At 44.9% G+C, this 25,545-nt stretch overlaps 1 protein-coding gene across 1 annotated transcript; it reads right to left on the bottom strand.

Moving 5' to 3' along the window:
• Positions 1-5,243: 5,243 nt before the first annotated feature.
• BATF (basic leucine zipper ATF-like transcription factor) lies at positions 5,244-12,788 on the bottom strand. The gene is made up of 3 exons (XM_083621779.1): positions 12,450-12,788; positions 10,744-10,848; positions 5,244-5,850 (listed from the first exon to the last, which is right to left on the bottom strand). The coding sequence occupies exons 1-3, from the start codon at positions 12,513-12,515 to the stop codon at positions 5,641-5,643; spliced, it is 381 nt and encodes a 126-aa protein (XP_083477905.1). The 5' UTR covers positions 12,516-12,788; the 3' UTR covers positions 5,244-5,640.
• Between the last annotated feature and the right edge of the window lie 12,757 nt (positions 12,789-25,545).

Below are 25,545 nucleotides of genomic sequence, written 5' to 3'. Positions count from 1 at the left end.
CCTTTGAGGTGTAACCAGAATTAGTCATCATCAGATTATCATAGTCTGCGTTAACACAAGTAACCATTATCTAAATGGATTGTGTTGAATCAGAAATACACACTTACTTTGGAGTGAACTCCACTGAACTCAGTGAGACTTGATTCTAAGTTAAGGTGTACTTACAGTGTAGGATTCCATTGTTTAAAAGTTCAGCACTCTTAGTTGTTAATGCTGCAGTTCTCCTTAGGGCCAATAGATGTCAGCATTTGCAACAAATGCTTCATTTTGTACTATGCTTACTTGAAAGCTGGTCATCCTGGAATCAGGGGAACTTATTCTCTAGTCTAGAGAACATGGTTAGGATAAGATCCTAAACTGTGCTTTTGTTCTGTGTTTGAAAGGGATAATGCTACCCTTGATTGCAAATGCCTGTAATTTGCTTATTGGCTGCGGCCAGGTTGGTCATCTCTCAAAGATGGAAAAACTCATATTTGGTTATGCTCAACAGATGCTATGCTAAAGCATTGTTTACTGTTGTTGTTGTTTAGTCATTTAGTCGTCTCCGACTCTTCATGACCCCATGGACCAGAGCACGCCAGGCACTCCTGTCTTCCACTGCCTCCCACAGTTTGGTCAGACTCATGTTTGTAGCTTCGAGAACACTGTCCAACCACTCGTCTGCTGTCGTCCCCTTCTCCTTGTGCCCTCAATCTTTCCCAACATCTGGGTCTTTTCCAGGGAGTCTTCTCTTCTCATGAAGTGGCCAAAGTATTGGAGCCTCAGCTTCAGGATCTGTCCTTCCAGTGAGCACTCAGGGCTGATTTCCTTAAGAATGGAGAGGTTTGATCTTCTTGCAGTCCATGGGACTCTCAAGAGTCTCCTCCAACACCATAATTCAAAAGCATCAATTCTTCGGTGATCAGCCTTCTTTATGGTCCAGCTCTCACTTCCATACATCACTACTGGGAAAACCATGGCTTTAACTATACGGACCTTTCTTGGCAAGGTGATGTCTCTGCTTTTTAAGATGCTGTCTATGTTTGTCATTGCTTTTCTCCCAAGAAGCAGGCGTCTTTTAATTTCGTGTCACCATCTGCAGTGATCATGGAGCCCAAGAAAGTAAAATCTGTCACTGCCTCCATTTCTTCCCCTTCTGAGAAAAACCAAGACACTATTTAAAACTTTAAAGAGCCATGCAGTAGGGTCTTCCTCTAGTCCTCCTCAACTTCTTCCTCCACTGTTGACACAGATTCCAAACTTAGTCCTCCAGCAGGTAAATTAACCTCCTTTTGTTCCTAGTTTTGCTCCTTCTTTACATTTCCTCTACCTTTATTCTCACACTGATCAGTCTCCTGGGTTTTGCAACTTGTTGTATGCTTGCTTGCTTTACTCCATTGACATGAAGTTCAAATCCATCTGATACTTGGCCTCCTGGCATTACACAATGACATCGCAACAGCCTCTTCGTTCAGTATGAGCATTGCTTACTATACAAGACCTCGCCTTACGAATTCTGAATACCAGTTGCTGGCAGATGCCGGAGGGGAGAGGGTTGTTGCACTCAAGTCCTGCTTGCAGGTTTCGCACAGGCTTCTGGCTGGCCACTTCGAGGATGCTGGACTAAATGGCTGTAGTCCTGATCCAGCATGCTCTTCTTAAATTCTTAATTCTGATCTCTGGCTTCTAATCCCACAAGGAATACTGGCCTCAGAATAGGGGAAAGGGCCATCACTCATAGTGGTGTATTCACATACTTTGAATGTAAGAGGTTCCAGATTCAATCCTTACATTGCTTGGAGGCTACAGTGGTATATTAATTTTTTTATATATATAACTATGATACGATAATCTTTATTGCCATTGCCCCATACAGAACAACAAAATTGAAAAAATCTATATTAGACATTGAAAAACCAACAAGCCTGCTATCCCAGCTATCCCGGCCTGGTTAGCCCCCTAAAAACTCTGATATCCCATAATTAAATTCAATATACTCCCATTTTGTTGCTGTTGTTTAGTTGTTTAGTCGTGTCTGACTCTTCGTGACCCCATGGACAAGAGCACACCAGGCCCTCCTGTCTTTCACTGCCTCCCGCAGTTTGGTCAAACTCATGTTTGTATCTTCGAGAACACTGTCCAACCATCTCATCCTCTGTCGTCCCCTTCTCCTTGTGCCCTCAGTCTTTCCCAACATCAGGGTCTTTTCCAGGGAGTCTTCTCTTCTCATGAGGTGGTCAAAGTACTGGAGCCTCAGCTTCAGGATCTGTCCTTCCAGTGAGCACTCAGGGCTGATTTCCTTCAGAATGGATAGGTTTGATCTTCTTGCAGGCCATGGGACTCTCAAGAGTCTCCTCCAGCATCATAATTCAAAAGCATCAATTCTTTGGCGATCAGCCTTCCTTATGGTCCAGCTCTCACTTCCATACATCACTACTGGGAAAACCATGGCTTTAACTATATGGACCTTTGTTGGCAAGGTGATGTCATATACTCCCATAGAGACTAGCTTACACTGTGTTTAAAACCAAAATCACATTTGAATAGAAGCTGTTTCTCAGGCAGCTAGTCCTAGTCTTTATAACCCTGTACCTTCTTCCAGACGGCAGAAGCTGAAAGAGATAATTTCCAGGGTGTGTACTGTCCTGCACTATCTCTGCAGCCTTCTTATGGCGCCTGGAAGCATAGATTTGAAATAAGCAAAGAAACAAACTTCAGGTAGGACTGAGAAAGACTCCTGTCTGAAATCCTAGCGAGTCACCGGCTGTCAGTCAATGTATACAATACTTTGCTAGATGGACCAAATTAGGCAGCTTCCTAATATGCCCACCTGAAGTGGCTTTTTAAAAAATTATTTTTAGGCAGGACTTCCCACTAGTAGTTTTTGTATGAGTGCCTTACAGTTCCCCTCCCTCTACTATAAATGGGTATTTCAAAGGTCCAAGGGACATTTCATGGGGCTTTCCATCTCCACTGGTCCCCATGATTCTGGGCAGATGTGGGGAATACTGTATATTTTAGCTAGGGGCCACATTCCCTTCTGATCAATGTTCTAGGGGCCACATGTCAGGGATGAGTGGGGCCAGTGGCTCAAGAGGGCAGAGCAATGAATGCAAATTTTACCTTTGTACAGTAGGCTAGTCAGTGTCTACACACCCCTCTCTGTTCCCCTTCGAAGGAAGCAAGAGGACCAATCAGAGTTCAAGGACGGAATAGGGGAAAGCACTGGAGGGGTGTGTGCAAAGCAAATTTGGTAGGCGGTGCAGCTGGGAAGGGGGCGTGGCCTGGAAAGAGTCTTTGAGGGCCAGTTAGAGAGCCTTAGAGAGATCCACCCCTGCTTTTCATATCTACAGTGGTACCTCAGGTTACATACGCTTCAGGTTACAGACTCCACTAACCCAGAAATAGTGCTTCAGGTTAAGAACTTTGCTTCAGGATAAGAACAGAAATCTTGCTCCAGCGGCGTGGCGGAGGCAGGAGGCCCCATTAGCTAAAGTGGTGCTTCAGGTTAAGAACAGTTTCAGGTTAAGAACGGACCTCCGGAATGAATTAAGTATGTAACCAGAGGTACCACTGTACCTTCACCACCACAGCTGTCAACGTTTCCCTTTTTTAAAGGGAAATTCCCTTATTCCGAATAGGATTCCTTGCAAGAAAAGGTTAAGTACGAATTAAGTACTTAACCCGAGGTACCACTGTACTATGCAAGGCAATTGCGAGATCACTGGGCTGGGTGTGGAGGGAAAACCCTGGTGATAAGAGCTTTTTTTTTTTTAGTTTTGCCCAAAGTTGCCATTTTTGTAATCTGTATGGGAATTATGGCAACCCAAGCAGTTTTTTTATGCAACAATAGTATTTGCTCCACAGCCGGAGAACAATATGTTCTCTGTTTATCAAAGCTTCTCACACAAGACCCTTTCTGGACAAAAAAACACAGTGTGGATGTTATTCTACTGAAGAATGTTGCAGCTGAGAATTACCACAGCCTCAGATCAGAAAAATCACTGGGAAAACTAGTAAGATAGGGAATGGGAGCAGCTGCTTCAAACACACAAGCAGGCATCAGGAATTTTGAAGGCTTCTCACTTTATCACTCACCTTCCCTAACATGGGCGTAGTCAGGGGGGCAGGGAGGGGCAGCTGCCCCCCATCAAGTAAAACAATAGAAGTGCTTAATTAACTGACCAATCATGACGGTTCTGCCCCCCCAACAAAGTCCTGCCTCCCCCCAACAAAAATCCTGTCTACGCCCATGTTCCCTAACACAAGTTTTAACAAGTATTTATCAGGCCCAATTTTCTCAATGGAAGCTATCTTTAATGTGCAGAGATGCAGCCTCAATTTCTCCATTGCAGCTATATGGAGGACTGGACAGTAGCGCCCATCAGAGGGGGAAAGGTGCAGTCCTAGAGGTAACAGGAAATATTTCAACTTTGGTGTTTTTATGTAATTATTTCAAAAGACAGAACAGATTATGCCTGGCTTTATGGAATTTGTGCCATAGCTTCGCTGTACTGTATCTCCCAAACCAATTAGTAATGTAACTACACAGCTCGCTGCCTCTGTGTATTGCATAACTATTACACCTTTTTTCAGGACCAGATTTTCTATCCACCAGAGTAGACCATCTTTTTGCTGAGCGTTTGTCCTGATTTATTTGCAAAAACTTTTCAGGGTGTTTGCTTGTTTGGAGGAAGGTTATTACACGACGCACCACTCAATTGCCACCCCATACTTTCTAGTGCATTTCCCTGTCGCAAGTTACCACAGAAAGTTTGATATTTTTGGAAGTGGGTTTGTTGTGGTTGGAAGAGTTCAAGTCCACTTTCACTGTACAACCCTAAATTTGCCAGCATACCCTTAAATCCCACATGCAAAGTAGTGACAATCTGGAAGCAGCCTCAGAATGAGTTCCTCCCAGGGCAAATAGCAGCTGTGGGTGAGGAATTTGGATGAGGACCATGGCTGGGACAGAGGGTTAAATTCCCTGACCACCACCACCACTGCAGTCTTAGTCCGCCTTGGTCTCCTCTGTGGCTGCTATTTAGCAAACAAAACCCCAAGCACAGCATTGTTCATCATGTAGAACATGTATTTTGTCCTGAATATGCAGCAACAATTCATAGTGGCTTCCTTGCCCAGTTTTTCTCGTCTCGTTGTTTCTTAACTCTGCAAGGGAAGGTCAGACCAGGTTTAAAAAATAAAACATTAAACTTATATATATATATATATATATATATATATATATATATATATACTGTATATATATAAAAAAGAGATCTTTATTTAAAAAAATAATGGAACACCACCTTTTGTTCTCTGTGTCCACAGAACCACTAGTATACATTTTACAACAGAACATGGCTTATTGTACAAGGCTCTGTGATAAGAAGATCAGTGCAAACAACAGAACAGTACTGATAGCGGTTACTGTACATTAAATCACACACACAATACCCTGCAGGTGAGTCTCGCATGTCACAGGTTCTTCACAAAGGCCAAATCCTACTGACATTTTACTCCTTATTCAGGACAGCACCTGCCAACTGATATATGAGAATACCCCCCCAAATGGTCCATAGTGGTGAAGTACATCTCTCCTCCTCCTCCTTCTGTCCAGGCACGGAGTCTGCAAACTTTTCCCAGTCCTAGAAGTTGCTCTCAGTGCTGGAAACATGGGGCACTGATGTGGGTCTGGGGAAAGGGGAGTGGCGTGAAAAGCACTTCGGTGGGTGCTGGGGGCTGCGTATGGAGGATGGAGCAGTGAGTCTCGTGGGAAGTCAGCATGGCAGAGAAGTGTTTCAGTTCATCTGACAGTTGCTTGATCTCCCGGCGCAAAGCAGCATTCTGCCTCTCCAAGTCTTGACTCTCCTTTAAAGAAAGGGGGGGGGATCAGTTAGAAACTGTTAAGTTGTGGGTGAACATATCAGACAACACAGCAATTCTTCAAACAGCTCTTGTTTATTCACAGGCCAGGACAGAACTGAACTGAAGGGCTCAGTCAGCCTGCTTATATAGAGCTCCAGTACAATGTAACTGTAACAATTTTCTAAAACTATCCAATGACTGAACGTCACTTTTGATCCCTTATTTGCATAACTATCTACAGTATCCCCCTGCTGGCCCAGGGTGAGAACTTCAGTACATAACAGAAACTATAGGCCCACTGTGGAGAAAGAAAATGGGGCAGTCCACTGGCTGAAGGGCCAAATGCAGGCCTTGGCCTAATTTTATGTAGGTGACACGGCGAGGAAAAACTGAAGTAAAAGAGGATGAAAGAAGGAAGTTGCATCCACACCATAAATTTATATTACATTTAAAGCAGGCATGTCCAACAGGTAGATCGTGATCTATTGCGTATCAAGACCCCTCAGCCACCCCCTCATTGGGAAATAACTCACACCAGGACACAGATATTAGGTTTAAGTTATTGGGCATATTTGGCCACAACTTTACTGAATTACAGAATGTGAGCAGTATTGGCTTAAGCATTGATTGGACCCAGCTACATATATCTGACTCCTGCCTGCTGCACAGGAAGTCCGGTCCAAGAGGAAGTCCTCCGGCTCGCTCCTCCGTTTAAACGGCCCTGGCCAGCAGATTGGCTGGCCGGGTTCTGATGTGGCCGGGATCCCCCGGGCAATGGGGGACAAAGTCCCCCGCCCCTGGTGGGGAGTGGATGGCCATGCGGTCCACCGCAACTCCTCCCCATGGGGAAGTAGAGCGGATCTGGCAGATCACTGTTAGATCACTGACTCCCCCCAATTTTGTCTCCCCTAAAAAAAGCTCAACTACTGTGACCTGAACCCCTAAAAACTGGGCTTTCCTCCTCCTTAAAAAAGCTCTACAACTTAGACCAGAACCTCAAAAAAGGGGGTAGATCACTGCCAGTTTTTAACTATTGGTAGATTGCAGTCTCTTGGGAGTTGGCCACCCCTGATTTAAAGCATGCAACTTTCCCCAGAGAATCCTATATAGCCCAGACTCTTCCCTCCTTTCCTAGTAAGGGGCAAGGAGCCCTGCTGCAGGCCTCTATTTTAAAGTCCTGTCAAGGAACTGTATATAGCCCTGTTTTAATAGACTGATGGATTACCATTATCAGTGTGGAACCTGAATGAGTAAACAAGGTTCCAACATGCTAGTAAAAGTGAGAAAAGGGCAGGGAAATGATACATTGGGGATATCAATAAAAGAAAGCAGGATCTCGCTATAAGGTGGAGGATAGAGGTGGTGGTTTAGAGTGCAGCATGAGAGGCACTGAATTTTTGCACCGTGCAGGGTGCTGCTGAAATTTTGAGACCCCAAGATCAGCCACTGGTGGAGGGTGGTTAGTTAATTATGAGTTTAGGACAGTTCAAGAAACTAGCTGTATCTTTTAACAGTGGGCATTATGAAAAACACAGGTTGATACTTGCAGCTCAAGGGACAAAAAGGTCTTAGCTTGCATCCTGCTATGTCCTGTGAGCAGGATAAGCAATCCCTTTCTTCATCTCTTAAGGCCCCAATAGGGGAATTTCCTTTTAATGCAAATACTAACTTCAGAGGAGGGATTTTCCTCAGAACTGCAGCAGGGGAGGAAATGGTTAAATACCCCCCCCCTAAGATCCAGATAATTATCACTTCCTCCCCCAACTGGTGTTATTTGCATTTAAAAAGTTAAAAGCAAAGACACATTTAACATCAAGTCTAGTTTGGCCCTGAAAGAGAAAGGAGAGGGCGGGCAATAATTTAGCTGCCTTCCAGCCCTGTCTAGATTACCAGAATTATTTCCTTTCATCTTTCCTGGCAGGGAGGTGTATCCCCAGCTACTCCTGTGCAACTCAATTTGCTTCTGTTCTTCAGAGCTAGAAGTTGAAAAGGAGGGCATCCAGTAATTATTTTCTCCACAACAGATGAAGTGATGATCTCTGAGGTTTGCGGTTGCCAATTCCCACAACTGTTAGTGACACTTGGTTTTTTTTTCGGTCACCAAAGTCACAGGAATTGCAACAGAGAACTGTGGCCCATGCAGATGTGTACAGAACTTGGGGGTCACGCTATGGGTTTCCATGTGAATACACACATCTGGTGAGCCGGTGTGGTACAGGGCAGTGGTTTCCCCAACTTTGTTTTTTGTAGACCACTTGAAAATTGCTGAGGGCCTTAATTATTATTTTTTGTGCCTGCTGTACCAATTGCAATAGCTCTGCTTATTTGGTGCCTCTCAACAACCACTCATGTTGAGAATATCTAGGCTGTTGAGGAGGAAAGGAGACATCTGCTTCAGGAGAGGCACCACAGGATAGGAACCTCTGGTTCTAGAGCAGTGATGGCCAAACTTGGCCCTCCAGCTGTTTTGGGACTACAACTCCCATTATCCCTAGCTAACAGAACCAGTGGTCATGGATGATGGGAACTGTAGTCCCAAAACCACTGGTGGGCCTAGTTTGGCCATCACTGGGTTAGAGCGTCCATCTAGGACCTGGGAGACCTGGTGATTCCCACTGGTGACCATGCACCAGTCCCTGTCTCTCAGCCTAACTTAAGCCTCATCGGATGTCAAAGCAATAAATAACTACCTGACATTCAGAAGACATCTTAAGGCAGCCCTGTTCAGGGAAGTTTTTAATCTGTGATATTTTAGTGTATTTTTGGTTTTCTATGGAAGCCGCCCAGAGTGGCTGGGGAAACCCAGCCAGATGGGCGGGGTACAAATAATAAATTATTATTATTATTATTATTATTATTATTATTATTATTATTATTATTATTATCATTAGGTTGTTGTGAGGATAAAAATGGGGAGGAGAACCGAGTGTGCCCCCTTGAGCTACTTATACAAAAGGCAGGATATAAATATAATATTACATTCTAGAAAATTAGAAAGTATGGCTTTCTAGAAGGTACATTGCCTGGAGCCCTTTTATAACATGCAAAATAGGCCTTAGGTAAATTTGTAGAAAGAAGAGATCCACAGCAATAAGCATCATTTTTTTTAAATATTTTTTTTTGCTTTAAAGATATAGTTTTCAGTTAGAAACCTCTCCCATCTGCTAGGTCCCAAAAGTGGCAGGGGGGCGGAGTGGGCTTTCCAAGCACAATTCAAAGTGTTGGTGCTGACCTTTAAAGCCCTAAACAGCCTCGGCCCAGTATACCTGAAGGAGCATCTCCACCCCCATCGTTCAGCCTGAACACTGAGGTCCAGCTCTGAGGGCCTTGTGGCAATTCCCTCTCAATGCAAGAAGGGAAGTTACAGGGAACAAGGCCTTCTCGGTAGTGGCGCCCCGTCCTGTGGAATGCCCTTCCATCAGATAAACAAAAAGATAAGCAATTGCTTGACTTTTTGTAGACAAGTGAAGGCAGCCTTGTTTCAGGAAGCTTTTAACGTTTGATGTTTTGCCACGTTCCTTTATATTTTGTTGGAAGCCACCCAGAGCAGCACTTAAAAAATAAATAAAAATGTGCAGGCCTCTGTTTTTGACTGCAGTACTGTATCTAAGAAGTGGTAGTGGGAAAGGGTCTGTGTGGGTGGGGTTCATAGCCTTTTTTCGCTAGCTACTCTAGAGTTTCCAGGCTGATTGACTGACGTTTTCTTCCTGTAAACTCATGTTCTGGGCAAACCCAAGCAGAGAACCCAGCCCCGTGCTGATAGCGGATGACATTTTCAGTCCTCGGCCGCACTCTCTCCCCAGCCGGCGACTTATGAGAAATGACAGCAGTGTATCCTCCGCCGCCTGTAGGTTCCCACTGCCTGTCACCAAGCCCTTTTCATACACGCGTATTTCCTCGGCCACAGACATCCTGACCCGAGAGAGCGTGCGGCTCAGGCCTCAAGGAGACGGAGTGGGGGTGGGGAGGTCAATAACTGCCATCTAGAAGCAGAAAAACCACCTGCCACAGGAAACCTGCTACTGGCCTTGAAGGAAAGTCTCACTTGTTTCTTTCAGCAGCTGGGGAAAGCGGCAACGCAATGGGGAAATTCACCAGAAGATAAAGGGGAGGGGAGCTTCCCTCTCCTCGTAGGTGCAAAAACACGGGGAAACGTTTCGTACAGAGAACAAGGCTGCTCTCCTTTAAAGTCCTGTTTGCAATTAAGATTGGCGGCATGGCATACAGTGGTACCTCAGGTTACATACGCTTCAGGTTACAGATTCTGCTAACCCAGAAATACTACTTCGGGTTAAGAACTTTGCTTCAGGATGAGAACAGAAATCGTGCTCCAGCGGTGCGGCAGCAGCAGGAGGCCCCATTAGCTAAATTGGTGCTTCAGGTTAAGAACAGTTTCAGGTTAAGAACAGACCTCCGGAACGAATGAAGTACTAGCATTGCAGTACTGTGGAAGGTATAGGAATGCATATGCTCACCTCAATGCATATACAGTATACCATGGGATTCAGGGTGTATGCTCTGGATAATTTGTGGTGTCTGTGTTATTAAGTGCATAAAAGTATTGAAATGAGTTGACATCATTGCTGATATAGGAACAAGCGGGGGGACTATACTAAGGGAGAAAGGTTCTGGTGATTCGCCTGCTAGACTCCCATAAATCAAGAAGAGAGAGCCTTTCTTTTCCTGTGAGGGCCCTATATGGCAGATTGCTAAAGCAACGAAAAAATGAATATTGAATTATATGAAAGGAGCTTTTACAAAAAGGCACACCCAGCCACACAATTGCCCACCTGCAGTCTGTGGTGGTACAGTCCAGGAACAATTTTATCACCACACCTGCATGAAACAGGGCTAATACCAGAGAAATCCTTGTGGGTAGGGAATGGACGTTCTTACCATGTGCAGGGTATCTGCTTTCTGTGTCTGTTTCTGTCGGCTCTTCTGGGCTGCAATACGATTCTTTTCTCTTCTTTGTACTTTTCTCATATCATCCGAAGATTCCTGGGTGAGGGGAATCACGCAACACAAGGTATGACAACAGGAACACCATCTTAACATCTACACATGTAAGGATCTTGCATAGAATGCCAATGTTGGGATAGAAAGCAGAAGGAAGCGTTTTTCTCAGCAATTATCTCTCCTCCTCTGTTGTCTCCATGGCAGATTCAGTATCAGCTTGATGGAGGACCCTCTCCTCCCCCAAATTTGCCCCAATTCCTAATGCAGGATAAGTAAGTGCATCTAAGGATCAAGAGAACCAGCAGGTTAATTACATGAGACATCAGAGTTGAGCAACAACCCTTTTTGGAACTCTCAATACAAAACAGTTGGGGTGTTCATCTTACATTCAGTTAACTAGAGCAGGGAAGGATGACCTCCAGATGTTGCTGGACTACAAATCCCATCATTCCTTACCATTGGCCATGTTGGCTGGGGCTGATGGGAGCCGTAGTCCAACAGTATCTGAAGAGCCACAACTTCCCCTTTCCTGAACTACAGTATTGGGTTTTATGTAAAAGTCCCCCAACCTACCAATCCAAACCTAGCTATGGTCCTAGGACATAGCGTGAAGGCACATGAGACTACCGGTTTACAAAGCTATGCCAGTTTAGGCCTGCTTAGTATCTCTCAATAGGTGATGGACTACCTGGGAATCATACGTATGCTGCCTTGGGTTTCATGAAAGAAGCAGGGAGGCATATAAATGTTAAAAAAATCGATTCACCCATGTCTTTGTCCACATGCCTTTGCCTCACTTTTTAAAAAATTACATCATGTCCAATGATGTAATTTCATGCCTTCCTTGGATAATCGCTTACTGAGTTGTGTTTAACAATTCTTGTAGGGTTCCTACTTCCTTTAGTATATGAGTCTATGAACTCGTCGCACAGATTTGTTCAAGTTTTAAGGACCCGTTCCTAGCAAAGTAAATCTCGTCTCCATCTTAGGATTTTCAAACTCATCCCATCTTGGGTGGTTGTGGTGCTGGCGGCATCTTAACTCTTTCAACATTTTCTTGAGGGGACACAATGGATCAGCACACCTTGGCAGTGCCAAGCAGATGAGGTCATTTTATGCCACCTATCTGTAAACAGTTATTCTGCTACGATAGCCACCAATGGCACTTGTGATGCTTTCATGCAAGAGTATCACCAAGCTTCCTCATTCGGTCCCTGCACTGCTGTAACTTTAACTGTTTCGTATTACCCTATTGCCTAGCTTCTTATCTTTGGTTCAGCTTTTCTGAATAGCATTTTCCTGGGTTTGTCCCTACATCAGTTCCTTCAAAATCCTACAAAAATCCCGACAACACTGAACGTTTCTCATTCATTCTGTTCCTCTCTGTTTCAGCACACGAGACGAACCGAAGTGTTTGGCAAAGTGGCAAGACGGTATCCATTGGAGCTCATATTTCATATCTGGAGTTGTTCTGGTGCCTTTAAGCATAAAGGGGCAGAAATCCTATAGGCAAAGTTTTCTCCATGCTAGGAGATACTGCATCTGTTGAATTTCTGTGTTTTGTGCTCAAGGCACAGGAGCCCTGGTAGAAAAAAAGAGAGACAGCCATAAAATTAACTCAAAAGGAATTGCCCAAACAGTACCTGTTTGCTGGATGAAGAGGACTGGCTGTAGCTGCTGGAGTCGCTGCTGTCAGAGCTATGGGGCATGGCTTACAGCTCCCCCTGCCTGTGGTCTTTCCTTTCTTGCTTCCTGGAGGTCTTTGGTGATTCCCCCACTACTTTTCTGTTGATTTTTCCTCTTTCTTCCTTTCCCTCTCCTTCTGGCTTCTTGGTCACTTTCTTTGACACTCTCCCAGCGTCTACATTCCTGTCCTTTTAGAGTCTGCAGCTCACTCTGATAGTTCCCTCTCTTTAGAGCTTAGCTGCTGTGGTTTCTCGGAAGCTGCAAGGGACTCAACTGAAAGTCACGTGGGCGGAAACTCCGAAGATCAAAAGTAATGAGAGAGAGAGAGAAAAAAAAAAAACCTTTGGGAAAATCAAAATGGTCTGAAAAGAAAAAAACCCGCATAACTTAAGGCAGTTAGAAGAAGAGAAAGAGCGGTTTCGGCTACAGTGCAAACGTCAGAAGAGGAGGAGAAACAATAAAGTCTGTTAAGTATAAAGATAGGGTTGCCATATTTCAAAAAGTAAAATTCCTGACACCCACAAAGTGGCTTTTTACTTGGCAGACCCCCAAATTGCCGTTTTTTTGGTTTTTGTTTTCTTTAGGAAACCACCAAAATCGTTGAGAATCTTTTTGGGGAACAAACCCAAATTGTTGAGCTTTTGGGGGGAAACCTCAACACAAAATACAGTGGTACCTCTGGTTACAGACACTTCAGGTTACAGACTCGGCTAATCCAGAAATATTACCTCGGGTTAAGAACTTTGCTTCAGGATGAGAACAGAAATCGGGCTCCGGCGGCACAGCGGCAGCAGAAGGCCCCATTAGCTAAAGTGGTGCTTCAGGTTAAGAACAGTTTCAGGTTAAGAACAGACCTCCGGAACGAATTAAGTACTTAACCTGAGGTTACACACACCACCTTTTCCCCTGGGTGGCTCACAAAAAAACCCAACCACAGATAGCTAAACATATAAAAGACAATAGTTAGAATTTGAAATGATGTAAAAACAACTCTATAAAAATGCAGATGGTAAAAACAGCACAACACTAAAAGCTAAAGGACCCCTGGATGGTTAAGTCCAGTCAAAGACGACTATGGGATTGTGGCGCTCATCTCGCTTTCAGGCTGAGGGAGCTGGCGTTTGTCCACAGACAGCTTTCTGGGTCATGTAGCCAGCATGACTAAACCGCTTCTGGCATGACTGAACACCGTGATGGAAACCAGAGCACATGGAAACACTGTTTACCTTCCTGCCGCAGTGGTACCTATTAATCTACTTGCACTGGCATGGTTTCAAACTGCTGGGTTGACAGAGGCAGGGACAGAGCAACAGGAGCTCAGTCCGCCGTGCAGATTCAAACTGCTGATCAGCAAGCCCAAGAGACTCAGTGGTTTAGACCACAGCACCACCCACGTAATTAAACAATGACACTGGATATCAGGATAAAATCTGGACTATGGCTTGGAAGGTTTGGGGAGGGGCTCAGAAACCTGGGAGGACCGTACAACACTTTGCTGCACACAGGAACCTCCACTGAAGACAGGCATCCTGTGTTCCTAAGGGATCTGATAGGAGATAGTGGATCTGTGTCATGGCAGGAGTGCACACAGTGCTTGCTCCTGTTTAACAAGCCTATTTGTATATGAAATTAACACTGCAGGAACACCAGGGCTCTCCCATGCTTTCTCCAGAGGAAACCAGAAGAAGGGGAAGCCCATAGAATGTGGACTGATTGGCCAAGTGGTGAACATAGCGGTCAACTTTTCCCTTTTCTTGCGAGGAATCCTTTTCGGAATAAGGGAATTTCCCTTAAAAAAAGGGAAACGTTGACAGCTATGGTGGTGAAGGTACAGTGGTACCTCTGGTTATGTACTTAATTCGTTCCAGAGGTCCGTTCTTAACCTGAAACTGTTCTTAACCTGAGGTACCACTTTAGATAATAGGGCCTACCGCTGCCGCAGCGCTGCCACCACACGATTTCTGTTCTCATCCTGAAGCAAAGTTCTTAACCCGAGGTACTATTTCTGGGTTGGCCGAGTCTGTAACCTGAAGCGTCTGTAACCTGAAGCATATGTAACCCGAGGTACCACTGTACAACAATAGGCTCCCTACTCCTAGAACCTATTCCTAGAACCCTTCCTGCAAAATTTTGCATCAGTTGAAACTTCTGAGCGCTTTTTAAAGAAGCTAAGCCAAGCACACTCTGATTCTAAGAAGTCCCATTTGAAGAATAATTGAAAGGCTGTTCTAAAATGCAACGCCTGGGCAACCTGTTATCACACTCGGTTTTTTTCAAGCTTAAGTTGTTGTTTTTTTAAAAAAAGTATTAAATTCAATCTAAAAGTAGACTGCTTATTTGCATACCTATCATGTGGGACAGTCCATATTTGAAAAAGAAAAAAAATCCCACTGACTCTGCATATGCATTGCTAATTGGATGAGGACTGAAAGCTAAGAGCAGGCCAGAAGAAAAGTAGGACAGCTGAAAAAATGACACAGGCGAGTCAGCCCCAGCATTCCATATGCCACAAGGCCCCAGCAGCTGAGTGCAGAGGTCACGGGGAGCAGAGTGGTCCTGGTCCTGGGTTGTTCTGGGTCTTCTAAACTGAAAGTAAGACCTTGACCCAGCAACACTTCATCAGCCAGTGCAGTTCTAACAGCATTGGTGACATATGCTGAGGATAGGCTGCTCCACAAAGTCATCTAGCTGCTGCCTTTTGCACTAGCTGCAGCTTCCAGACCAGCCTTGAAGGTAGGCCAACACAAGCACCTTGAAATTATCCAGTCTTGAAGTTACCAGTGCGCACACCACTGTGACCAACTTGTCCAGGAAAGGCTGCACCAGCTAGAGGCAGTAGAAAGCGCTCCTCATCACTGAAGACACCTGGGCCTCCAGCAACCATGATGAATCTAGTAGCACTCCCAGGCTATGAACCTTCTCCTTCATTGGGAGTGTGGCCCCATCACAAATAGGTTACTGAGCAAGCTACTGGACCTGGAAACCACCCATGAACAGAGCTTCTGGCTCTGGCTTAAGAAGGATCCAGTTTCCATTTATTCACTCTCATCCCACCCACCACTGAGTCCAGATACCAACCAAGGACTCGCACAGCCAAAGCTGATTCAGATGTCTCAGAAAAACAGAGAAGTGAGTCTTCAATGTACAGGTGACATCATGCCCCAAATCCCCCAATGGTTTCATACAGATTTTAAATAGCATTGGGAATAATATGGAACCCTGCAGTCGAAAAGCAATCAGCCAATGTTACTCTCTGGAAATGCCCCCATGAGTAATGGTGGAATAGTGGTTGGGAGCAGCAGTGCTTCAGAGTACCAGTTGCTGGAAACCAAAGGAGAGGAGAGTGCTGATTTGGTTGGATCCTGCTTGGTGCCTTTCTCACAGGCATCTGGGTGGTCCTTGTGAAAACAGGGTGTTGGACTAGATGGGCCATTGGCCGGAACCAGCAGACTCTTCTTATGTTCTTAGGTAACCACTATGACCCAGTCACCTCATGAGAAGAGAAGACTCCCTGGAAAAGACCCTGATGTGGGAAAGATGGAGGGCACAAGGAGAAGGGGACGACAGAGGACAAGATGCTTGGATAGTGTTCTCGAAGCTGCCAGCATGAGTTTGACCCAACTGCGGGAGGCAGTGGAAGACAGGAGTGCCTGGCGTGCTCTGGTCCATGGGGTCACGAAGAGTCGGACACGACTGAACGACTAAACAACAACAAACAACAACATGACACAGTGGGCATCAGAGGAGGAAGGGAGTGATCATCAGGGGTAGGAAAGAGGGACAGAGGCCAGTGTTGCTCGTGGCACCCCAGTTTTAAGATTTTAAGAGGCAGGGGCAACTCCCTGACTGTAAAAAGTATAAAAGGTGTGTGGCTGTAACATGCAGCTACCTTTATTTACCTGTAAGATTCGTCCTGCTGGCAGTCAGCAAAAGATCTCCTTTGTTGAAGAGCGTTTGCTTTTAGCCTGGTCTCTGTCCATTTATTTCAGGTCAATTTCCCACCTGGGAATGAGTGAGCCAATTTTCCCATGACACCTTTCGTGCTGATTTGGCCGACTTAGGATGCTAGAGATGCGTAGACACCCTGCTGGAGAAATAGTAAGGGGCCTATGACCCCAGACCACTGGTCCTGCATTGACTGATAACATGCAGAACTCGCCCATTTTTAAATGCTCTCGGTACTTGCTGGAGGTGTGATGCTCTTCAGCGATTCCTTGAACACAGGAGGCATATCACCATAGGTCCCACCCCACAATGTGTGTTCCTGCTTGGCACAAGGTTGCTTGAAGGACCCAGGTGTGGGATTCAGTTTCTCCCCATGGGGCTTCTTGGGTTTCATGATCTTAATCACAGCAACGGTGAAGCTGTTATCTGTGTTAGGATAACAGAGATTAAAACTACAGCCTAGGTTTCAACCTCTGTACAAGCTGCAAGAAGCAAGGATTTTCTAAGGGAGGCCATAGCAGCTGTGCATTATTGTTCAAGTACTTGCTTCTCTGCTCAGTATATTGCAGAATAATGGGAGAATGGAAAGAAGATTTCGTGTTATAAACACTGTGATGCACAGTTATCCTAGTTAGGAGACCATTTGGAGGAATCCAAGAAGACTTATTTCCCATCTCCTTCTAAACATATTATTAATATGTGGCTTCTCTTCTTGCTCTCTCTCTCTCTCTCTCTCTCTCTCTCTCTCTCTCTGTGTGTGTGTGTGTGTGTGAAGCTTTTCATGCCTGACATTTAATGCAAATGAGCTGATGAGGTAGTTTAGGCTGCGTGACAGCAAATGATTTGCATAGAAACATAAACAACAGTTAATGAAAATTGTGTGGGCCGAGTCTTCCATGACAAGTGACAAATTAACAGGCTCGGTGATTCACATTCTCTGTTTGTCTAAAGATTACCTTACCATAACGCCACTGGCATGTCAATCTTGAATAGTCGAGAGAGGCTTCTGCTTCTCTGGTCGCTGAGCCCTGGGCTGCTTCATGCAAATCCCTCAAGTGAAGAAAAATCAAGCAGCGCAACTGAGCAAAAAAGCTAAGCACTTCTTAATCCACATTTCGGTGGGAGAGAGTTACACTTCTGCTGTTTGATTTCCGAAGTTTTGCTCTGGCGCTCTAACCACACCATATGCTTGACCTTCTTCTTCTCCAACTTTTAAAATTAGATTTTAGAAATGGGGGGGGGCTGGCCAAAGAGGGACTCAGGTGCCCCTGAAGGATCTAAGCAGATGAAGGACAAAGGCCAGAGACGAAAGTAATGATGTGTGATCTGAGCTAACAACAGGGCCAATAATGCAGGTCGCTAATAGGTTCAGGAAACATGGCACTAATTATGAAGTGGTCAAAGGGAAAAGTCATTTTGACACATGCATGTGAAATAGAAGTTTGATCCTTTTACTGAGTGGTTCAGGAGCCTCCAAACATCATGAAGATTTGCCTAATTGGAAAAGGAGGAAGACTGGGGGAGAAAACCAGAATGGTCTTGGCCATGGCCTCAAACTCCTTGGCCACCAAGGAGTGATTCTCTGTTGGGCAAGGAATCCTGCCGTGAAACAGCAGGTTTGTAGCTTTCACTCCTGACAGGAGCAACTCTGGAATGGTTATATATTTAATGGGAAAGCAGTTACCAAATTCAGTGACGTATTTCCAGCTGAATTCATCTCCAGTATATTCAGCCACCTGCTCTCTTTCTCTTCTCTTCTGGGATTATGCATGATGTGCAAACAACAGGCAAAGGCTGGTCTGTCAAGGAGCTTTGAGTGTTTCCCCAGAGGAACCACAAGCAACAGCTCAACAAGTTCATTCTGTGGAAAAGTGATAACATCAGCACAAGGTGAGTGTTACTGGCAAAAGAGTTTGTTCCCAAAGCTTCATCTGAGACAACAAGCCACAGTGAAACCTCTGATAGCCAAAGGTTACTACTTTCCTCATTCAAGCCCAACTGTTTCTCTACAAAAGGCTGTCCTGGCTGGGTTTGACCCCTGTTTCTGAGACATTCACAAGATGACTTCCTGGACAGCTGAGAGCCGCCATCAGAGCAGCCAAGGTATAAATACAGTGGTACCTCAGGTTACAAACGCTTCAGGTTACAAACGCTTCAGGTTACAGACTCCACTAGCCTGGAAGTAACTCGGGTTAAGAACTTTACTTCAGGATGAGAACAGAAGTCGTGTGGCGGCAGCGCGGCGGCAGCGGGAGGCCCCATTAGCTAAAGTGGTACCTCAGGTTAAGAACAGTTTCAGGTTAAGAACGGACCTCCGGAACAAATTAAGTTCTTAACCAGAGGTACCACTGTACTGTATATTCCTTACCTGCTGAAAAGATAAGGACTGAGGCCTGTAATACAGTGAGGTTGGAATGAGGAGCTATAGTCTCTCCTCATGAATAGGTAAAAAGGTAATGGACCCCTGGAAGGTTAAGTCCAGTCAAAGGCTACTATGGGGTTGTGGCGCTCATCTGGCTTTCAGGCCGAGGGAGCCGGCGTTTGTCCACAGAAAGCTTTCCGGGTCATGTGGCCAGCATGACTAAACCGCTTCTGGCACAATGGGACACCGTGATGGAAATCAGAGCGCATGGAAACGCTGTTTACCTTCCTGCTGCAGCAGTACCTAATTATCTACTTACACTGGCGTGCTCTTGAACTGCTAGGTTGGCAAGAGCTGGGACAGAGCAAAGGGAGCTCACCCCATCACGGGGATTCGAACTGCTGACCATCTGATCGGCAAGCCCAAGAAGCTCAGACAAACAGTGCCATAACTATATCACTTCAGATGGGGAATAGCAACTTTGAATGCTCTCCTGCATTAAACACCTCATCTACCCACACCTGTAAGCAGCCAGTGTGGCACAGCAGTTAGAGCATTGGACGAGGACCTGAGAGGCTAGGGTTAAAATCCCCACTCAGCCACAAAGCTCTTTGAGTTTGGTCAGTCAAACAGCTACAAATTTACCAAACGGTAATATCATCTAGACCACATTTTACCAGATTCTCCACGAGAATATCATGGGGAACTTTGTTGAAAGCCATACTGAAATCAAGATACATTACATCCACAGCAACCCCCTGATTCACTAAGCTTGCAACCCTAGCAGAAAAAGAAATCATTAGTCTGGTATGACTTGGTCTTGAAAAACCCATGCTGGCTCTTAATGATTGCAGCATCCTTTTCTAAGTGCTCGCAGACGGACTGTTTAATAATCTGTTCTACAGGGTTTCCTGGTATCATTGTCAAATGGACCAGTCAGGAGTGGCCTGAGTCCTCTTTTTCTCCTTTTCGAAGGGGACAGCATTTGCCCGACTCCAATCTGCAGGGAGCTCAGCTATTTGCCAAGAATTCTCAAAGATTATAGTCAGAGGCTCAGAGATTACATCTGCAAGCTCCCTTAGTACCCTCGGGTGCAACTCATCAGGCCATGGAGATTTGAATTTGAATTCTTTCATCATTTTTTCTATTATCACCAGGCTGGAGACTGTTTTCCTTTTTAGGCAAAGTAGATGCTGAGCAGTTCCACCTTGTCGCTGTCACCTAATAGCATTTCCCCACACTTTCCACACAGCAGACTTACTATTTGCTTGTTCTTCCTGTTGCTTTGAACATAGCAAAAAAAAGCACACCCCACCATTTTTCTTATTTTTAATCTCTTTTGCAAGCCTGAGCTCATTCTCAGCTTTGACCTCCCTCACCTTCTCCCCACAAGTGTTGGCTTTCTTCTTGCATTTCTATACATGCTCCTTTTAAATCTCAGGTTTTCCTTTCCCCAAACTTAAAATCAGTTTGCAACATTTCCACATTCGGGTTGTGTTTTTTCAAGTTCTCACAAAAACTGCCTGGTGTTTGAGTTCACATTTCTCTTTATGTACACATTTTTTAAAATACACTTTTGTGTAATATACACATTTTTGCAAGCATTTCTCCCTAATATAGTGCGCTTTTGTATGTCGTTTTCACTCGTATGAGTTTTTATGTGCACTTTCCCCTCACATACACGTTTCTGCATGCATTTTGGGGGGTTAGACTGCATCACAAACGCAGAGAAGCTTGAATTCCGAAGGACGTTTGTGTTCAGTACACATATTGTTTCAGGAAGTGTGAAAATGAATTTGTCTTCCATCCCTTGTTTTGGTTTTTTTAAAATATATATTTAAACAGCTGCCACAGGACTGTCCATGCAGAACTGTGATTGCAGTGTACAGGAAGGGGTTTTTTTTAACACCCTCCCCCTGCTGTGGTCCTGAGGAAACTCCTGGACCCCTTCTCCTGACAGGAAAGGAGTTTTTCTAGGCATCTCGCTTGCCACTGTAAGAACAGGATGCTGGACTAGATGGGCCAGATCCAGCAGGCTCTTCTTAAATTCTTATGAGGGATTCCTTCATTGTGGAGCCAATGGGAACTTCAGGGAGGGAATTTTTGCCTGGAATATGACGATGAGGACAAGGTTAGCCCCTTCCTCATGTTACAACCATCTCTGGTTCTTCTTAGGGTGGGAGGGTGCCTACAGCAGCTTTTTATTTAAAGAACAAAAACCATGCCTGTGAATTACCTGCACATAATCTGCACCACGTTTGGTTCGCCCCTGAGTTTCATGGTCAGAACCTGTACCTTGGTTAAAGTGGTACGAAGCTTCCCGTCATTAGTCTCCAAGCCCAGCAGCTTTTCACAGCTTCTGCCTTTCAGGCGACTCTTTCCTACATTGACTCATCTGCCGCTGAGCTCCCCCAGCACGTTGCGAACGATGCTGGAGCATATTATAGAAAACACAGTTCATTCAGGGCACCAGGCGCATGGGGAATTTTGCAGTGGCTTCACATTAACCGAGCGAGCGAATAGCAAAGAGCACACCTAACATACCCATGAAGATATCACAGGAGACTCTTCTGTGGCAGTGAGCAAACTACTATCTAGGGAAGCTCATTTGCCATTCCTTTGCCTTGTTGACAACCTCCTGAGAAGCTTCCAAGGAACTCCAGAGCAGCACTGGCTTGTGAGGGGCCTGTGTGGCAGAGGTAGTGGGGTCTTCTCAGCAGCAGCTGTAGAGCTGCTTTTCATTGGGATGAGGATGGAGCAAGGTGATGGAGGCAAGGTTTGCGGAGGTCCCAGGTGGGTGGCGCTGTGGTGTAAACCACTGAGCCTAGGGCTTGCTGATCAGAAGGTTGGTGGTTCAAATCCTCGCGACGGGGTGAGCTCCCGTTTCTCGGTCCCTGCTCCTGCCAACCTAGCAGTTCGAAAGCACGTCAAAGTGCAAGTAGATAAATAGGTACTGCTCTGGCGGGAAGGTAAACAGCGTTTCCATGCGCTGCTCTGGTTCGCCAGAAGCGGCTTAGTCATGCTGGCCACATGACCCGGAAGCTGTAGGCCGGCTCCCTCGGCCAATAAAGCGAGATGAGCGCCACAACCCCAGAGTCGTCCGTGACTGGACCTAATGGTCAGGGGTCCCTTTACCTTTACAGGACTTTTGCCACCCCTGTGCCCAGGTGCCAATGAAGGATACAACATTACTGAGGCACAGTATTAAAGACTCTGCTGGATGCCCCCAAGTTTTTTGCCTTAAGATTCTTGCAGGGCCCAGCTCTGTTCTCTGCATGCCTTTTTCAGTCTCATGCTAGAACTGCAGACTTTTCCACACAGACACCTGGTTTGCATCATTCTTTAGCACTAGGGAGACGGATCCCATTCAGATACTGTGCTTGCTGGCCATTAATCTCTCCTGATCATCTCTGGGTAACATGCCTGCCCCCATCCTGTAGCCATTGGAGTTTGATTCCCCTCCTGTAAAGTTAGCCAATCCAGTAACACACCAAGAAGAAACACAGCTTCAGCAGTCATGTTCATTTCAGAACTAACAGCAAGAAACTCGCCATCTGAAGCTGCATTAAGCTACACCTGGTCATTGGTCCATTGTTGTCTGTTCTGACTGACAGGCAGTAACTCCCTAGGGTCTCAGAAATAGGCCTTTATCAGCCTGAATACCTGAGATACTTTGACTGGAGACACCAAGCACTTAACCTGAGATGTTTATCATGCCAAGCGTATCCTCTTGTTATGGGCTGTCTCGGCAATGCAGCCCTGCAAAATAAGCAAATAGAGCAAACCTGATCTTTACCTGTGTGTTCTGGGGTACTGTGGGTGTGTTCCTGTCACCAGTATCAAGCCAAAGTAAACGGCCTTTTGTCTATAAGCAAATCAAAGGAAAATATCAGGCTAGCAAACACCTCCCTAGCTGCTCTGTGGAAACGTCACACAATATTTCAAAGCGGCCAGTAGATGGCGGAAGAGAACTACTGATCCATGCAGTCGGCAGAACAGTTTAGGATCACTTCAAACCTGTGCATTCCAGTTTTTCCAGATAATGCAGTTTTCCCAGCATATTTTCTCACACCACGGTCATATATCCCAACCCACTGCAATGTAGGAATCTTTCACTCGAACCCATAACTCTGAGATTAAGAGGCTCATGCTCTACCAGCTGAGCTATCCCTCAGCCTAAATGATCAGGGCCATGTTGCCCCAGTATGCTGCAGCAATGTCTCTTAAACTGGAAGAAGCAGTTGTCAGACAAGGACTTGGGAGACCAGGGTTTGAATCCCCGCATGGCCATGAAGCTCAGTGGATGACCTTGGGCCAGCCACTGCCTCTTCGGCTAGCCTACCTCACAGGGTTGTTGTGGGGATTGAATGAGGAGGGGGAGAACCATGTACACAGCCCTGAGCTCCTTTGGAGGAAAAGGTGGGCTAGAAATGCAGTCAATATTAAATCAATGAGATTGTCACATCTGTATTTCTGTTGGGTGGTTGGTGCTCAAGTCAGCCTCACAAACCCTTTCCCTGAAATCAAGGTTAGATCTTGGAATGGGTACCGTTTTGTGCCTAGTGAAAGTCAGCATTATTCAAAAGCAGGTGATATGCTGACCTCAGGGGAAAGATCGTCCATCTGCAAAATTTCGTGTTTGCATATATTCCTTTATCTTTCACGTGATCATCTGACTTCTTTCTAAAAGAGTTGCTGCTGGCCTGTAAACAGATTCCCTCATTTGTTTCCAGTGGTTCACACAGTGCTTAAAATGCTTCACTTCAGTTTCCTCAACATAGCTGGGCTCTTTTAATCTTTCGGCAGAGTTTCCTCTAGCTCTTGCTACCCTCGTAGGTTGCTGATTCTCTACAATGGTTCACTTGCTGTCTTCACCTTTGTGCTTGTCTCCCTTTTTAAAAAAACAAGTACATTAAGAAAACACTAATACCACCCTGAAACCTCCAGGTAAAGGGCGGTATATTATTAATAATAATGATAATAATAATAATAATGATAATAATAATAATAATAATAATAATAATAATAATAATAATGTTAAAATGGATATAACTCTCCTGGATGAGTGTCATGTTCATTATATCAGCTATATTCCACCATAACCCTATCACATTTGCAACATTGCTGATTTTCCACCTTGCCGCAATTTCCATTCTATCCAAGGTCAAATTATTTATAATCGGCTGCAGATCATCATATATTACATAGATCAAGGATGAGGAGCCTGTGGCACTAAAGATCTTGTTGGACTGAAAGTCCCATCCTCTCTGTTTGCCATGATGGGACTTGGGAGTTCAACAACATCCTGAGGACCACAGATTCCCTGCCACTGATGTAAATTATCCTCCTAAATCAAAGCTTGGAATCTTGTTTTCTCATTCCTTCGGTCTAAAGCAAGAAGAATTTGTCCTGTTATGGGTATACTAAGTTGAGAAGGAGAAGCAATTCTCCACTAGTTCGTTACTGGAGTAAAGGTCCATCGGATGGCATTCAACTAAGTTTTATTCCGAGTAAATACAGTGGTACCTAGGGTTACATACGCTTCAGGTTACAGACGCTTCAGGTTACAGACTCCGGGCTAACCCAGAAATAGTGCTTCAGGTTAAGAACTTTGCTTCAGGATAAGAACAGAAATCGTACTCTGGCAGTGCAGCAGCAGCAGGAGGCCCCATTAGCTAAAGTGGTGCTTCAGGTTAAGAACAGTTTCAGGTTAAGAACAGACCTCCGGAACGAATTAAGTACTTAACCCGAGGTACCACTGTACACTGAAATTGATGGCGCTAAGTTAAGTCATGTTCATTAATGTCTAGTCTGAGTTTTGCCACAGGATATACCAGAATGGCATCTTACTTTTATAGTGGGGTGAAATTAGAAGAGAGGGAATGCCTTGAGTCTGGTGCTTCAAAAGAGTACTTGAGTTCTGTCATCGTTCTCTCCCAAGGATCACTCAATTTATGCAACCATTGCCCTTGGGTGAACCAGGAAGCAAATCTGGCTTAGCAAATCGACGGTCATTGGGTGTCTTTCTGGATGTGCACCACTAGAGGGCAGTAGGAACATTTGAAACCGCAGCTATCACTGGCTATGCTTGAGATTTTAAGTATGTCAGGCTTGCTTTCTGGTAACCAAGCAATTCAATAGGGAAGGATAAGGATTTCCTGGAATATGTGCCCTGCCAGTCAAGTTAGGCAATTCAGCATCTCTTAAATGTTTACTTGATACATTTTATATTCTGGGAGTCATAATTTGACATTTATACGGAAATTATTAGAGTCATCTACTTAGACTGAGATACAAAAAAGGTAAGATGATATCTGTTGTTTTCTGGAACCAATGTGGCAAAAACTGCTAATACTTATGGTTCAGAAATAAGGCTTCAAGCAGTTTTACTGGTTCTGATCCTGCACTTTTAAGAGCCTTATGACATGCCAAAATTGAGCATGTGATACCTTTTTTGGCCTGGATGTAAAGAGATGGGGAAAAGATTCTCCACAATAACACCTGCATTCTGGGTTGGTATTAAAGGCACAGGAGCATGCTACGAAAGAAAGAAAAATTAGCAACCTCTGACATTATGAGTCTCTCTGCTATGAATGGTGGCTGGTTGGCTTTTAACCTTTGCATTGTTTGATTTGCTGGTCTAGTCTTATTTGTGTTTTGGATTGTATAACTGGTTTGATGCATTTTTAAATGCATTTTTAATTTGTATTGTGTACCACCTAAATAATTATACTGATGAATACATA

Source organism: Podarcis filfolensis (genome assembly GCF_964270895.1).
Source record: "Podarcis filfolensis genome assembly, chromosome: 1".
Lineage (NCBI taxonomy): Eukaryota > Metazoa > Chordata > Lepidosauria > Squamata > Lacertidae > Podarcis > Podarcis filfolensis.
This window is presented reverse-complemented; position numbering and strand designations above follow the sequence as displayed.